The 16,897-nt window shown below is 37.1% G+C and overlaps 1 protein-coding gene across 6 annotated transcripts; it reads right to left on the bottom strand.

Moving 5' to 3' along the window:
- Positions 1–22: 22 nt before the first annotated feature.
- Positions 23–16,608, bottom strand: ppp2r3b (protein phosphatase 2, regulatory subunit B'', beta). Of its 6 annotated transcripts, none has more exons than XM_039687836.2 (15): positions 16,493–16,608; positions 15,401–15,808; positions 6,291–6,479; positions 5,335–5,438; positions 4,627–4,729; positions 3,708–3,782; positions 3,423–3,509; positions 2,851–3,007; positions 2,399–2,447; positions 2,207–2,296; positions 1,882–2,057; positions 1,634–1,752; positions 1,433–1,539; positions 1,189–1,233; positions 23–869 (listed from the first exon to the last, which is right to left on the bottom strand). In XM_039687836.2, the coding sequence occupies exons 2-14, from the start codon at positions 15,746–15,748 to the stop codon at positions 1,215–1,217; spliced, it is 1,623 nt and encodes a 540-aa protein (XP_039543770.1). In that variant the 5' UTR covers positions 15,749–15,808; positions 16,493–16,608; the 3' UTR covers positions 23–869; positions 1,189–1,214. The 6 variants fall into 6 exon arrangements, 5 of the variants coding, with proteins under 5 accessions (XP_039543770.1, XP_039543768.1, XP_039543769.1 ...); XR_016169267.1 differs by having other exon boundaries at positions 853–869; positions 1,189–1,276; XM_039687834.2 differs by lacking the exon at positions 1,189–1,233.
- Between the last annotated feature and the right edge of the window lie 289 nt (positions 16,609–16,897).

Genomic DNA, 16,897 nt, shown 5'->3' with positions numbered 1-16,897 from the left:
TTCTTTTTTTGATTCACGTAGGTCACATTTTCAGGTCGGAAAATCCAGAATTCCGGATTAATCCGGAAAAATCACATCCCTGTTTATTGAACTTTTAATACCAAAAAATTTTTTACAATAAAAGTATATTTTTAGGAGGTACTTCTATAGAAATGACAAACATAATTTGTTGAAAACATTTAAGTGGACTAAGCCTAAAGGTTTTGAACAAACAAAAGGCAAAACCAACAAACATTTACAAATACATATAAATACATTATAATTTAAAGACACCTCTCACATAGACATGTCAGAGTCTGATCACCACATTATTTCATCCTTCCATGAAATGAAGCCGAAATCACTTTGGTGAATCTCTGGAATGTCTTATAAACCAATTCTGAGAGTAAAAACGTAAATATTTATAAACTTGGTGCATATTCAATATTTCAAGTGTCCTGGTTTGGTTCCAGCGTAGTTCCTTGAAACCTACAGTGCAGCTACATTTTATAGACCTGGTTGTGCATAGATGTCACACTGACAGACAGACTGGGCCATCACAATCCGTCTTGATAAACAGAGCCTCGCCCGACCGCTGGTTTACTGTCTGGCATCCAGCGGCTGAAGGAGTGCATCCGTACGCTTCTTGAGCCTCGGTTAGCTGAACCAGGCAGTATCAGTATTTGAGAGCAGGATCAGTCCACATCCTGTTCCACACACTTCCAGATAGTCACCGTTACTTGTGTAGTCATTCAAAATCGTCCTCGTATTCATATTCATCCAAGTCCAGATTACTGTGAGGGTTGGGAATCTCAAAGAGATGTCTCTTCTCGCTCCGAAGGTCAAAGGCACATGTAATGTGATCAACTGGGTCCAGAGCATTGTCATAGCTAAAAAAAAAATCAAAACACAGTATTGGGTTACAAAATATCATAATGCAGTGATTCATCTCAGAACTGGCCAGTTTCGTTCAATACTCATGGAGAAAAATGGAAAAAACACAATTTTTACTATACCAACTAAATGGCAAATGGATAAGGAACTGGTGTAAAAAAAAAGACACCCGACAATACTGAAAAGAGTTTGTTGGAAATTTTAGCACGTAAAACAAGTCCGATATCTGATGAGCAAAACGTGGAGGACCCCACAACGGAACAGAAGTGGAGGAGAACATGAGAGGAACCTCAACCTGCACCTACAGTGTCTTACCTCTTTCAACTCTACTCATCCTGCCATTAGAAGTCAGTGCTGATCCTAAAATCGTCACACAAAACCTCATCAGCCCTTCGATCACTGACTAAATGACACAAGTGGATTGATGTTATTAAACTGCAGCATGAGGTGAAGGACTGAGTCTACACATGTGGCTTAGAGGTTGTTTCCAGCTGCACGCTCATCTATGATACTGCGCACTGATACAAATGTGGTCAGAGTATATACGAAACATCCTTACCCATCGTTATAGTGCTCGTTCGCAGTTTCCTCTGCCACCAAGTTATCATACTCCTCTGCAGCATATCTCTCCCAGTCAGAAATCTCCTGTCCCATTGTCTCGGTATCCTATAAAATGACATACAAAGAACACCAAACTTATTACAGGATCTAAGTGACCATAATAGCAATAAAATTATATAAATAATCTGTTGTTCATTACCCTTGCAGCCATTAAGGGATCCCTCTGTTCGTGCTCTAGGTACTTCTCAATGTTGAAGAACGTGTCAAAGAAAATATGGGAAAGCTTACACCGCTTCAAGTCCCTGAGAGTGATCTTTCCTAACAAAAATCAGAGCACATGGTTACTGTTTTGTTTACTTTTGCTAGGAAGACATCATTCTGAAGTAAAGGATAAAATACCTAGAAAGCTTGATACAAGAAAAAGTTATTCATCTTTTCAAATAATACCTGGGATTTCTGGCTTGACCATGTCTAACATTTGGCACAGGCAGTCCTCGAAAGGCAATGGTTCAATGGCCAAAGCCTCAAGCTTCTGACACTGTTCCTGGTAGAAGTACTGAAGTTCATACATGGACAGAACTCCATCCCCATCCAGATCCATACAGCGAAACCAGTACTCTATGCTACACAAGCAACAAATAAGAAAGAATTGACTAATTAATGATCAAAGCAGTTGTTAGTTACAACCTAACATTTTATTTTGATAAAAACCCACCAAATCGTTAACGAAATCTACAAGCTATAATAATAAAAAAAAAAGATTTTCAATTACCTGGTCTCAGTCTTTTTATCCTCCTCAGATATGAGGAACCACACGAAGTCAGCATAGTTTAACTTGGCCTCTTTATGAACCTTTCTGTCCCTGAGCATCAGAGAATAATTAACCACAGCACTCTATAACAATATGATACATTACACGCACGCTACACGAGGGAACAAAAGTCTGTAAAATGAAAGATGGTACCTGGATATAGCTCCAGAGAATAGCCTCTCAATCATTCGGTTGGAAATGGCTGTCAAAGAGAACAGAAAAATCACATCACAGTCTTATCCTTTATGCTTAAATAGGGTAATAATTCGCTGTCAAAAAGGTTGTAAATATTGTACATTGCAGCAGTAAGACACAGTGATTTAATATCCTTATTTTATCATTTTAAAGACACAGCGATGTCTGAAAGGAGATAAAATTATCAGAGTGCCAGACATGCCGTCATGGTAGAGGAAATTGATGTTCAAATTTCAGCGCACTTCATTCAATTTACTAAGCTCATACTGCAGCAAACAGAAACACATGCAGTCAAGTGCTGCTGGAGGCGATGGATATTTCAAGTCACCTCCAACGAAAAGCAGACAATCGTTAAACAGCATGTCAGAAGAGTGAAATGCTTTTTAAAACCGCGGCGGGTGGATGGGTACCTTGATCGTTATGTCGCGTCAGGTCTCTCTGGTCTATGTACAAGTCGTGATCCGTGTCCAGCTCCCAAAACTTACAGTAGATGACATAAAAATGTTCATAGGAGAAGAACTCCGTTAACTCATTAATCTCTTCCTCCTCTTCCAGTAATGCCACATTCTGTTGGGAAACATTTTTACCGTTAAACAATGGAAAAGCTTAGTCACATAAATTATAGGTAGGCCCGCCTGGTGATACCATATACCATTTACATATTGCATTCAAAATTAAAGCTAGGTGCTTCCACCAGATAGCCTTAAAAAGCAGCGTGAGAGTTAAATCTATTGCAATTGATAGTAATTAACTATTAACATAAAATCATATTTAAAATCTACAATGATAATATATAAATCAGCCATTAATCTAAAATAATATTAATGTGAGTTAGGTTTAAAAAAAAAAAACATCTGTCTATTTTAAAACACTATATATTGAGAAAACACCATCTTTTTGTTTATTTTAGTTACATCAGTTAGTATGACAATTAACTGTCAAATGTTCATTACAGTCCTAGATAGACTAACAACACATTTACCTGTAAAAAACTACTTCGCCTGAGTTCTGGACATGTTATTTTTCCAGTCCATGAGCGGTTTACATTATAAAATATCCTTTGGACTACCTGTTGGCAGAAGAAGCACTTTGTTGAACATCAGGCTCATCGAGATATCGGTCAACTGTCCAGACTTTTGGTGTACCAAAACAATAACCGTATAGCCTAAATAGTTATTTGAAGTGTGCAAATCTGTTTCATATACAAAAAGAAAAATACTACTACCAGCTGATTGGTATCTAGAACAATATTGGAAGAATTCCTTACAGTTGTAATGTAGCGTGAGTGAAAGTCTGAAGCCTCCTTTAGAAATGCCAGACCTGCATGTGAATCCACTACATCCTTAAAAAAAAAAAAAAAAACACATTATAATGATTCATACATACACCAATATAACATCAAAGTCAGCATATAATAACAGACACTGCTTACATAAAAAAAAAAAAAAGCCTAGTGTTAAATCCATTTGTGTGCAAAGAGGCTCTGGATTAGATTACAGAGAAAAGGCGAATCATTCTGTCCACTTGCAGAGGATAATGTTTTGGTACAAGACCGACGTGTGGAAATGTTAAAGGTATTAAACCTCTAAGAACAAAGGGCTGATTTTAAGGCCTCAGTTTCAGTCTCTGCATATATATGGCCCACTGACTTTTCCTATCAAGTGCATTCATCAGCAGAGAAGCAAAGCTTTTTCTCATGCATGTTTCATAGTCAAATATTGGTATACATGCGTAAAAAGTGATAAATTGCGACAACTTATTTTAGGGGAGGTGCGGGACTCTTTGACCCTTCCCCATGTGAAATTAAACAATAGAAAAACACATAAATCACTGCTGTAAAGGAGCAGACGGGAACAGGCCAATCTACTCCATAGCAATACTTTTTTCATTCATCAAAACGGTCAAAGCAATTGCTAAAGCTACACAATACAAATTAAAGCGCAGACGCCAGAATAGATCTCTTCCACTGTGCACGGCCAATCCTGCCAGTGAATATCAATGACATGTCCATCACTGAACTCGAAGAATGCACTTCTGCGCACAATTATTTTAGGACATTTAGTGCCACATTTGGAATTTTGCAAGTACATAAAAACACGGAATGAGAGCAAATAACATGAAGCCGAAATATCGATGCTCAGCATGTTTTGACGTGTGTTCTCAGTGGTAGGTCCAACACTCTCTACCTGCAGGAATGGAATAAAGTCCTCTTGTTCCAAATAATTGCAGCCAGGCTTGGCCAGAAGGTGAAGAAATTTGGATGCGTCATCATGACAGGTCTGAAGCACTCTGTGGAGAGGAAACAGATGGTTTCAGGCTCCATCTCACCCTTTCAAAGAGCAATATAGTCTCCAAAACCCTTCACTTTAAATATGTGGCTTTGGATTAATGGCATCTACAAATGAGGCTCTGGAATTCACGCTCAGCCAGTTCTGATGTACAATGGAGGAATAATCATAAAACATTTTCTTTTTTTTTTCTTTTTTTTTTACCTTTACAGACTCAGGGACCACCACCCCCCCCACCACCCACCCAAATGCATTAATAATATAGAAGTTAATAATTTTTTGTTTGTTTGTTTGTTTGTTTTTTCATTATATATTTGAAGGAAAATCTAATAAGTTTCATATATCCGTTCACGGAACCCCAGCAGGATTGTTGAAAACTTGAATGAGTGTATACACGACAGTACCCTCCCCTTCTCCAAAAACAAAAACAAAACCACAAACCTCTGCAGGGACACCTAAAATAAACTGCAGTATCATACCAAAATTGTACACAGAGAGCTCACAACACTTCAGCTCTTGATAAAAGGACATTCACACACTTGTGTAGCCACTGACCACTGTAGACATTAATGTGAAAGGGCATTGTGAAGAGAACTATTGTCTTACTTTCGCCACATTGCCACAAACTTGTGAACGGACACATATCCCCTCCTGTCTCCTCCGGCAGCATGGAACAATGGAGCTTTCCAATAGAGTGGGCACTCACAGGCCTGCAAAGAGACAAAAGGGTCACACAAAAATAGACCTCAGGGTGACAAAATAGGTCAAGATGTCATGATTTCTATCTAATTCATTAAGTGCCAAACAAACTGTAAAGTTTTGAGATTAGAAAGTTACAGAAGAATAACTTCTGCAACTCTTTAATCATTCTACAAACCCAATTCCATAAAAGTTGGGACACTGTACAAATTGTGAATAAAAACAGAATCCAATGATGTGGAAGTTTCAAATTTCAATATTATATTTAGAATACAATATAAATGACATATCAAATGTTGAAAGTGAGACATTTTGAATTGCCATGCCAAATATTGGCTCCTTTTGGATTTCATGAGAGCTACAAATTCCAAAAAAGTTGGGACAGGTAGCAATAAGAGGCCAGAAAAGTTAAATGTACATATAAGGAATAGCTGGAGGACCAATTTGCAACTTATTAGGTCAATTGGCAACATGATTGGGTATAACATGATTGGGTATATTGCATTCTGTTTTTATTCACAATTTGTACAGTGTCCCAACTTTTATGGAATTGGGTTTGTATTTTAAACAAGCAATTCAGCACAATCAGAGGTTTCTAAGTGCTTGAACACTGACTACATCTTTCACATATGCAGTAGCAAACTGAGCTAATTAGCGAAGACTGTTTTTAAATAAATCTGTTTAAATTTCTGAACCCTGTCGTTAAACTAGACGGCTTCTCCTCAGGATAAATAATTCAACACATAACAGAGATGATATTTCTCCATCTACAGGAAAACCTTCAGACTAGTAAACAGTAATAAGTTACACAAATGAACAATTTGCTGAGCAGGTAAAGGTGGCACGTTACAATCCACACTTACCTTGGCAACTAGCCCCATGTCTTTAATAGTGACTCTTTCATCAGGAAATTGAGAAAACATTTGTTCGATCTTGGAAATGAGATTGTCTATGTTGATGTTGGCCTGGGGTTGTCCTCGAGGGAAGTAGAACTTTGGAATGCTTTCACTTAAAGCTGGTGTCACGGGCTCCTCTTTCTTAGCCTGCGCCTGCTGAACGGACAGAATTAATAACCATTAGCCACAAGACTCATCATTGGCTGCTCTGAAAATTTCACCTCAATCAGCATTTCACAGTGATGGATTAATTTAGGCGCGTTACTTCCCAGCATCCGTAAAACACAACACAAAAGAAATTTGACCGATGCACACCTCGCAAATGACTTTGAGGAAGCTAAGGCTTGCAATATTTTTTGGGATACCTATTACACATGATGCAGTACCCAAGACAAGGATAAGAACATGTCGTGGATAATTGTTTGAAATATTAGCAGTGATTAATTAATGCCTTCATTTGATCTTAATACACTAATATATCAAATATACTCATATTTAAAAAAAAAAAAAAAATTGTCAATTATTTGCTGGAATGTTCTGAAAGAACAGTTTTAAAGTTAGGGTTAGCACATTAGGGTAAACATAACTGTTTGAAACATTAACTTGCTAAGACAGCATCAGATATAAACTATTGGATTGGTTATACATTTTGTAATCAAGCATTTAATTACACTGACTAAAAAAATAAATAAATCTAAAAGAGTTTATAAAACAAGTGGAACAATCAGAGACAAATGTTGGTATTTGCTTGGAAAAGCCATGCCTGGCTGAAACATTGAAGTAGTTAAAAAAACCTTGACATTTGTAGAACAGGCTGAATGACTGCAGAGTTTGAAATCTCCAAAGTAGTTACATTTAAAAACAAAGACATCATACTGTTATTGTGTACACTTCTCTCAATGACAAAACGTCCTTCGTGCCCAAATGTTTTGTGAACACTTGTGGTTAAATTCCTCATATTACTGATTTTCCAAAGGCTCAACTTCCCACAGTAACTTAAAACCTCAACTATTTGAGTGTCAAGCTGCAGCTGTGAAGATCTTGACCCCCCTAGAACTTACACAGAGGAGAAAAAAAAAAAAACTCCATCAAAGCCCACTCTCTTGAATAAGCAACATTACATTTAATACATTATGTAGCATTTCTGTATTAGACACATACATGTTGACTTCAGACAACTCGACCCTTACCGTACAGAAGTTTTATACTGAGGGATACAAATATTTTGTACATCAAGGGAATGACTTCGGTGACAATATTTGGTTCTTGTGAGATGCAAGCTGATCATATAACCATCATTTACTCGGGCAGAAAATTCACAATATTTTTATTGTTACTCCTTCCAAATCCACTGTAAACCTCTCAGTCCAGAGGTGCATTCACGTTAATTTTAATTTATTTCATTAATTTGGCATGACATTAAATGTAATAATTCAATTATTAAATAAGCAGGACCTGGAGTCTGCTGCATTGCATACACAAATGCATTTCATGCAATAGAAAGCAACAGTAAATACCTAATTTAGTGGGCTTTATATTTAAACTTAAACTTATATATTTTAAAATTATTTTCTTCCCTAAGATTTCAAAAACTTATACCGGATATATGGGTTCCTACACATTTGATTTAAAAATACTATACTTTTCCAGTCTCAAACTTCCAAACCTGTCTGTAGATTTTTCACACCATATTTAACATAAATGGTTCATACAGCATTATATTTGGCATATAATACTGTAATCCTTTTATAAATACTTTTTTCTTTTCTTTTTTTTCATTGGTTTTCACAAAGTTGTTAATATGCCCTTACATGATGAGAAGAACCTAAAATGCTTTATTATAACCTGAATATATTTCACCTCTGCTCTGACACATCAATTGAATTCTGTAAATGTGGTTTGATGTGGCACAATCACCAAACAGTAAAGTGCAGTCTGATTTAAATAACCATTTTCTCATTTATCCGTTGCTAGTTTGAGTGGCACACACACACACACACACATTAGTGAGGTTCAAAGAGACTCGCTTATGGTAAAGACAAACTGTTTTGTGTAATGAAAATGTGTGCCTTGAATTCATTCAGTCATGTCGATAATCACAAAACGATCATTAAACTTGTGCCGTAAATCACCCTGCTTGTAAGAGAACTATGTATTTATTTATTTATTTTTAAAATCTTAATTTTATATTTTAGAAAAATGAATGGGGCAATAGTCTCTCAAAAAACAAAAATATTTTTCCATACTTATCCAGATTCCAGACTAGAAATTACTGAAATTAAATTCCATCCATACTTTTCCAAACTGCGTAGGTAGGAATCCTAATAATTTTAAACAAAACAAAAGAAGTATTTGAAAACCAAGAAGTGCAATTGAATTATTTTCAAGTCGGTAGTCATTTTTGTGGGTTAATAAAAAAATCATAAGTCCATATTGCAACTTCGTGCACTATATGGAGCAATAAAAACAGCACAGTGAGCACATGGGCACAGCCATATTTCTTCTCAGTAAACACCTTTAGGAACTGTTTACATGTCTAACAAAATTTGATGACTTTGTAATCTTAGGTGTCATTTAATCCTGACTGTTTACTTCTTGCTTTACTCTCCTGTGATCTCATTCTAGAGACATCCACAATGTATGTCCAGCAATAAACCACTGTTATTAATCAGTAAAAGCAGTGACAACTTAAGCAACAAACTAGACTTTTGCTTTTAAAAACACTAACACTAACCTATATGGAAGTTTGGAAGCTTAACGCATTTAGAAAGTCTCTCTGATGTGGCATGCGAGGGATTCTGCTCAGTGTAAACCACTGTGAGAGATGCATGCATTTTATCTAGCCTTCTCCAGTCAGTGTCAGCCATGTCTATAAAAGGCAATGACCATCATCAACTCCAGCACAGAGCCATTGCCCCATCTTAAACATTTGGATGCTCTAAAAACGATGATAATCCTCTGGTCTAAGTTATTCTATACATGTAAAACATTTTGTTTTGCAAAATGCCATTGCTATGATTACACACCTCAGGAACGCAAACATCAGATCACATCGTCACCGAGACTGACAATTGCCAGCAATAAGCAAAAACAAAAGCTTTGATGGTTTCACACAGAACATATAAGACCACCTGCCTGTCCTTGCTGGAAGGCTTTGAGCCTCTTCTTAAAGCGAGAGGGCAGCACAAAGTCGCAGCCGCGAGCCAGCAGTGCCAACTCCTTCCTCAGGTCAGGGTCCTGTCGTAAAGAGATCTCCTTCATTCTCATACTGCTGTCAGCTAATGGAGCCAGTGTGGCAGACAGTACGCACTCTTGGGTCAGAATAATCTCGTCCAGTGACTGTCCCACCACAGGACACTCCTCTGCCTGTCTTTATCAAAGCACCAGCTCTCTTAATGGTGAGCGGCAGCTGCTCTCCTCAACTGTGCAATAGCCTGAATCACAGCCCTGCCTGTTGCTCCACACATCCGATAGTGGCTGGTAGAGGTCACAGTCCTATCCTGAAAAGTCACTGTGGGTAGATAGGACGAGGGTGTCTGTGTGAGAGCAGTGGAGTGCTGAGGTGGATCTGCCCTTTTCAGTGTGCATTCCACAGCTCTCCTAGAGGTTATGTAAAGACACAAATCTGTTCACTTTGAACCCTGATTGCAGCAACCAAGAACAATGCATACTGATAACTGCAATAGGATGCAACATTTTGATAGATCAGCATACTTTCACATCTATGGAGAGCAATCCAAAGATGTACAATTTGGGATGCGAATTCTTTTCACAACATACAGACCATTATTAAATCATAAAAATTCTGTCATAATTCACTCTCATTTTGTTGCTTCTTTTTTTCGTGTACTGCAGAAAGTCTGGAAACACAGCCATCCCTTTAACTGTTAAGCCTTAAATCAAACGCATGATCCAAAAGACATTAGCTAAACATGTTTCTTTAAAAAGGGCAACATGTCCTTTGTCCTCAGCCTAGATTCTTATTTTGCACGTCTTGTGGACGTTAGTGGAACTGCATTGTAATTTAGCACAGTTTTTATAAATGCATTTTTGTTTTTTTATCCCAGAGGTCACGTAAACAAAAACTAATTTAATTCACTGCATTGCATGTTTGGTGATTTTATATGATAAGGGCTGAATGCACTTTGCAACAAAAACGTGTCGTACAACATCAACCAATCAGCTGTGTGGGGTGGTTAAGACAGTGATATTAGAAGAAAAGCACAGATTAAAGACAACTATGGACCCATTCTGAATCTAAATCACTATATAGTGCAGGGGTCGACAACATTTTTGTCATGAAGTGCCATTAAGTTTCTGAGTTAATCACTGTGCCAAAATCTCACTCCAATATGTATAAATAAATAAACACATATTTTAAATATTAATTATGGCTCACATAGAAATAGTGCAGAACCTTAAATTTCTGAATACATTTTTCATAAAATGTGTTTTACTTCAGCTATGTGCTTCAGGATCAGACGGAGAACTTTGTTTAAAGTTCGCTTTACCTTCTTGAAGGATGCTCAGCTACTTCTCTGGGGCGATGCATGTTGCAGTAGTGCAGTCGTTAGTCGCTGCGTAGAGTCGTTAAAAAAACGCTTGCATGTTTAGTCTTTACCATTTTAGGAGGAGAAAAATTTACATTTGTGAGTTCAACAACAGATGCACCTTGTCCAGTTTCATCTGGATTGCGAAAAAATATCCTCTCTTTTGTTTTTGTTTTTTGTGTGATTGGAAGACATGAAGTGCAGGTACACACGAATGGTGTTACCATGATGCATCACATTTATTTTGTTGTGTGAGGAATGTATAATAAGGACAGGACACTATACTGAATTTCTAAGAAATGTATAGCTAATAGTCACACAATTGGTTTGTCGATCTGTGCGCTTTGACTTCTGCGCAGTTTAATTCAAACTCTTTAATAGCATGTATAATTCCTACCTTAATATAACAAGCTGTAACTAGAGGAAGGAAGGATTATAAATTCTCTAATATTAACACAGAGATTTTCTTCACACGCAGTATGAGTTACGGTCTGACGCATTTTCCTGCCCCTTTTGATTGACAGGATATAATCGGCCCTGATAATCGACTGTTTTTAAACAATTGACAGATGGCTGATAGTGAAAATAATATAAAAATAATGTTCCATTTCTCTCGCTTAGTCTCGCTTTCTGATTAGGAACAGCATAGCATTCCTGTGTGAAATAAATAATTTTTAAAGTCTTTATCAACAAAGTGTTTACTACAAAGTGTTTAAAGTCTCTATCAACAAAGTTTTTACATTTAAAAGTGTTTTTAAATGTAAAATCAGTGCATAGTCTTCACTGTACTAAATGACTTAATGCAATTTTAATAACTTTTTTTTAAATTATCTATAACGTCCTACAGTTTAGCAAAAATAGACTATATCTAGCTGATTTGAACATTACGTTTGGGCTTTTTTTTAGGGAGGAAAGAATGTCCCACTGTGAAGGAAAGAAATCACAACACTAATTTATTGCTATCATTGCTGTAGGGTTGTTGTTGCAATGTCTCTCTTCTGATTTCAAATAGTTGAATAAATAAGTCTGGTTACCATCTACATACCCAAGGTCAATTTAATCCCGTATAGCAGAACACAAAGCCGAAGCTAAACTTAAATAAAAAAATACACAAGTATTACTGCCTTATGTTTTGTTTATTTTGCTTTCCAAGGCTACAGCTTCCAGCTTTTCTGTGGCTTATTATAGATGACAAGTCTTAGTTAGTAGCACAGCGTGGAAGTATTGAATTCAAAGAATGATGGCTGAAGCAGTTGAGGACTATTAAAAGACCCAACATGCTCTGTTTGGGCAACCCCAAGAAACAAATGTATCTTTAGTCCTTTAACAAACATCCGTTCCCAGACTGACTGCAATTACATCAATTCCTTCCAACTGTGTTGATCCAAAGAAACTAAGTCTCTGCGGCTGGGCGTTGTACATATCTTATGCACATATTATACTGGAACTAATTGGATTATTAGAAAAGGAAACTTTAGTGACAACTGATCATCTGCCATAAAAGTGAGTGCATATGCACTGAAGGCTTGGAGCCAGAGAATCTAACAAACAAAGTGGTGCAAAAATAAAGCCCTGCCTGGCTTAAATAAGTATTTTTAGATGTCAGATCATCGAGTCTGCATTCTTCCACTCATTCCAGTATAAACAGTTCCTGTTGTCATCCAATGGCAGGATACTGCACACATTTGATAAGCCTAATCCTCTTACTGCTTTTACTGCACTTTACTCATCAGTCTGTTAAAGAAATATGGAAAACCAACATAGTAAACTCACTGGTGAACTTGTCAATATTTTTGTTTTTCATTTGGGTCTATTGGAAAGTTTTCTCCTAACAGCACTTTCCCCACCATTTGGCTCTGTGTTTGTGCTATGCATAAAACAACTCTCCACTGTCAGAGTAAGCTGGTACAAACAGAACGAGAAAAAGATCTGCCTGAACAAGAGCTGGCAGCTGTCCGTGCAGATAGTGCCAATTTCCAAACAAAGCTCTGTGTCCAGTCAGTAGAGTCAAGTGGTTGAAGAGAGGATGACCAGCAAGGCAAAAGTGGGGAGCACTAACAAACATGCTACAATAAGAAATGCTGTAGGGGAAAAAAATATAAACACTATGGGCCCTATTTTAACGATTTGAAAAAGCGCGAAGCCCAAGTAACTTTGTGGGCGGGTCGTGGGCGTTGTTGCTATTTTACTGGCAGGATAAATGACTCTTGCGCCCGACGCAAGTTTAAAAAGGGGCTGGTCTGAAATAGCTTCATTATTCATAGGTGTGGTTTGGGCGTATAACATGAAAAACAAATGAGAGCATCATCCAACATACCCTTTAATGCAGGTGCGCATGTTGCATGGCGGATTGTTATTATTATGGCGGGTTTACCAGGTGGACGCAGGGAGCGGTTCACAGCCGAGGAGACGAACGTTCTTGCCAGGGCAGTGAAAGACAGAAGTGACGTTGTATGGGGATGGGAGAAACCCACCCAAATCAAATCAGCGTCGGTTAATCAGGCGGGGGAGGAAAACAAACTACATTTTTTACATCTTCATGGACACCACAATGATTTCGCTCATGTGTTAATATTTTTTCTTGTTAATTATCTTACAATTTTTAGGCAACATGTCTTAATGACCTCTCACCTTGCAAACAAGAGTCAGGCATGGCAGACACCAAGTTATTCTGACTATTACCAGCATCTGACTGAGTTTACACATACTGTATTACACCATGGACAAATATGTAAACTGACAATGAAGAGTAAGCCAAATTACCAGTAGTTAATTCCTGCACAGAGAAACCAAGGCTATCTTTACTGGTGTCCTGTGTCAACGCTGCACAGTTGCTCCGATGAGCATCAGAATGACGTTAATTGAATTTTTAACTAATACTTTGGAGAATGTATTTGTGTTCTGGAATTCCTATAGCCTTTCAAAATAGAACATACAGGATCAAAAAAAATCATTGTGACAAGTTGTGGGCACATGTTGATTGTACCATCATGCCAGAAACCATAAAATAGCCAACAGTTGTTCCTTCAGCATGAAGGATTACCAAAGCATGTGAGAATAACTAGACATAGAAATCAAAGCTTCCACACACATCTGCTTAACATTTCACAAGAATCACACTGGTCAAATAACATCCCTTACTCAATACTCATGATTTATATTCACTGACAAAAGATGTCTTCCCTCAAAATGCATTATGCGTCATCCTTGAAGAAACTTTGCAGTTCATACTTTTACATTTTTTCTAAATTATCTTCCCTTTAAACTTTAAGCAAATTTAGTATGCGACTAAAATAAGACTTTTTCTAATAGAAACCAGAAAAAATGTAGTTTTCCGTGAAACGTGGACACAGCACAACAGATTCCTCTTGCATTCCACAGCAGAAGCTAATTTTATCACAATCTTTTTAATTTCCACAGCAGGTGCATCAATACTACTTATTATATGAATAAGTTGTCTTGATATCAGTTTTCTCTTTTTGGGCCAATATGTGAGGTGTGAATTTAATGACACATTGATCTGATACTGACAACAGGAAGTATCGAGGCATTGCTTTAGTAAAAGATATCCATGCATAATCCAATTTATGAGCTCCGAAAACTCAGCAGCTAAGTCCAGCAGAGTCACTGGACAGCACATGATGACAGTCATTACCATTCCAGGGATTGACAGCATTGAGATTCACCCACCTCTGGCCAGTGTTGAACACATGTACAGGATTTCTTCACACACAAAGACATGCAGAGTTCACAGAGCTCATCTGACCTGAGCAGGAGCCCTACATACACTAACTAAAAGCTGCAAAATCCATTCAGCATCCTCTTGTGGCTAAACCGGGAAAAAGTTGTTTAACCCTCTCTTAGACACTGTTAAAAAAAACAGATAATCACCCTCAAATCTGCGGTTTCTATGTTAAACTATGTAAAAATTAGGGCTGTGCAAAAGTTAATTGCGATTAATCGCATCCAAAATAAAAGTCTGTTTTACATAATATATTTGTGTGTGCTGTATATAATTATTTTGTATATATAAATACCTATGCATGCATGTATATATTTAAGAATTATTTGCGCTTGAATTCTGTATATATATATATATATATAAATACATAATCTATATTATACAAATATAAATATTTTATATAGGAATAACACATTTTCTTAAACATATACATGCATGTGTGTGTATTTATATATACAAAATAATTATATACAGCACACACAAATATACTATGTAAACACAGACTTTTATTTTGGATGCGATTAATCGCAATTAACTTTTGCACAGCCCTAGTAAAAATGTGTTTGGCATATACGTTTTACTACATGAAATGCTAACTATTTGAAAAATAAAACAAACTGTTATGTTTGTATTTGTGATATGAGGGATTGATGGATTTGAGACTCCGTATGAAAATTGGTAGAATACAAATTTAGACTGAGTGGCCCTGGATACAACAGTCTGCAAGGTGATAGATCAAGGGTCATGCTACATTGTGAAGAGACTTCTGAACACAGGTGCTTTACCTTCTTAGTGCTGACAGAGCGTCGCAGGGCCCTCGCATTCACTCCAGCTCTGTTATTGCTGCCACTCGCAGATGGCAGCGAGGCGGAAGGAGGGCTGCATGGGGAACCAAGGGCCGCAGTCATTCTGTCCGTCCCATTTATCTTTGAAGCAATGTTGTTGTTTTCTGTTAATACCAAAGTGCTTGTGCTCTTAAAATCGCCATGGCTTAGATCCATTTCTTCCCCGTTCTTGATTTTGTTGAGGTAGTCTTTTAGCATCGCCTGTGTACTTGGCTCACTCAACCAAAAGAGGAAGAGCTCGTCGACCTTCATCTTCAGGACAGGCTGAAGCGTTTGTGGTGATGCCATTTCTGGTTATCTTCATGCAGCCGAGATCCTCTCTCTCTCTCAAAAAATGATTAAAATGACCTAAAGAATAAAGTAGAAAACACAGTAAGACACCTTTGCCAAACTTAGATGTTTGAAACATGCACTAAGCAATTTACAAATGATTGATATATATATATATATATATATACACACACACACACACACACACACACACACACACACACACAAGAATTTCATGTAAATGTCAATCAGAACATAAAAAGCACAAACAAACGCTTGCTTATCATCAAATACAAAGTAACAAATTATTGTTTGAAACTAGCTGCAACTGAAAAACTGTGGTAACAATGCTAGAAACTCAACTCGATAGCGAATGGGTTTTACAGACGTCATATTTTACGTTACTAAGTTACGTTATGATTTTACATAATAAATGCGGTTGCTATGATATTGTGGAGTAAACTATGGTTACTAAACATCTACCGCGTAGGACAAAACTAGAAAACACGCTAATATCACTTTGTTTTTCCTCACAATTCCACACATAAGCCAGAAGAAAGTGTTTAAAAAGAACCAATACTGAAATATGACAGGACTAAGATGGTTTATTAGCTGTTGCTAGCTGACTCTACGAAGCACATCTTTCCAAAGCTAACGGATAACGGGTAAATAATTAGATAAACACCACCACAAAGATAAATAAACGTATATTTAATCAGTAAACAGTACAGATATAAAGGCAACTAGTTTGCATTACTCTACCTCCTGTTATTAAGATGACTTTCTGTTGTTTTCGTTCATTCATATAAGGGTACACTTTGAATCAAACTCTCGTTTCCTCAGGTAACCGGGAAAAGTTTATATCGCGAGAGTTGCGTGACGTCCATTCGCGAACGAGTCGTTCGTTTGAAATGATTCTTTTAAAGAATCAAGCAAACCGATTCGCAAGAAGAAAGTGCTCGAATCGTGTGAGTTGCCGTTTGAAAGGATAGCAGAGAGCCTTTCTTATTCTTATGGGGAAAAAGTCCGTTTTTGTCACTCTTCTGAAGACATTTCATTTCATTTACTTGTTTTGGCAATGTACAGATAAATTGTGGTTAGATTTGATAATGTTCATCCAGTCTTAGTTATTTTGTAAGACTTGCCTTTCTGTTTTTATATTTTAGG

The sequence above is a fragment of the Pimephales promelas genome, chromosome 7 (genome assembly GCF_988280905.1).
Source record: "Pimephales promelas chromosome 7, fPimPro1.hap1.1, whole genome shotgun sequence".
NCBI classification, from domain to species: Eukaryota; Metazoa; Chordata; class Actinopteri; order Cypriniformes; family Leuciscidae; genus Pimephales; species Pimephales promelas.
Note: the sequence above shows the minus strand (reverse complement) of the source record. Positions and strands in the feature narration are given on the sequence as shown.

Coding starts and splice junctions, on each gene's coding strand:
- ppp2r3b (XM_039687834.2), bottom strand. CDS start 15,748: ATGGCATCACCACAAACGCTTCAGCCTGTCCTGAAGATGAAGGTCGAC. Junction 5,439..6,290: donor ACATGGGGCTAGTTGCCAAG/GTAAGTGTGGAT, acceptor GTCTCTTTGCAG/GCCTGTGAGTGCCCACTCTA. Junction 3,510..3,707: donor ACTCACGCTACATTACAACT/GTAAGGAATTCT, acceptor TTCTGCCAACAG/GTAGTCCAAAGGATATTTTA.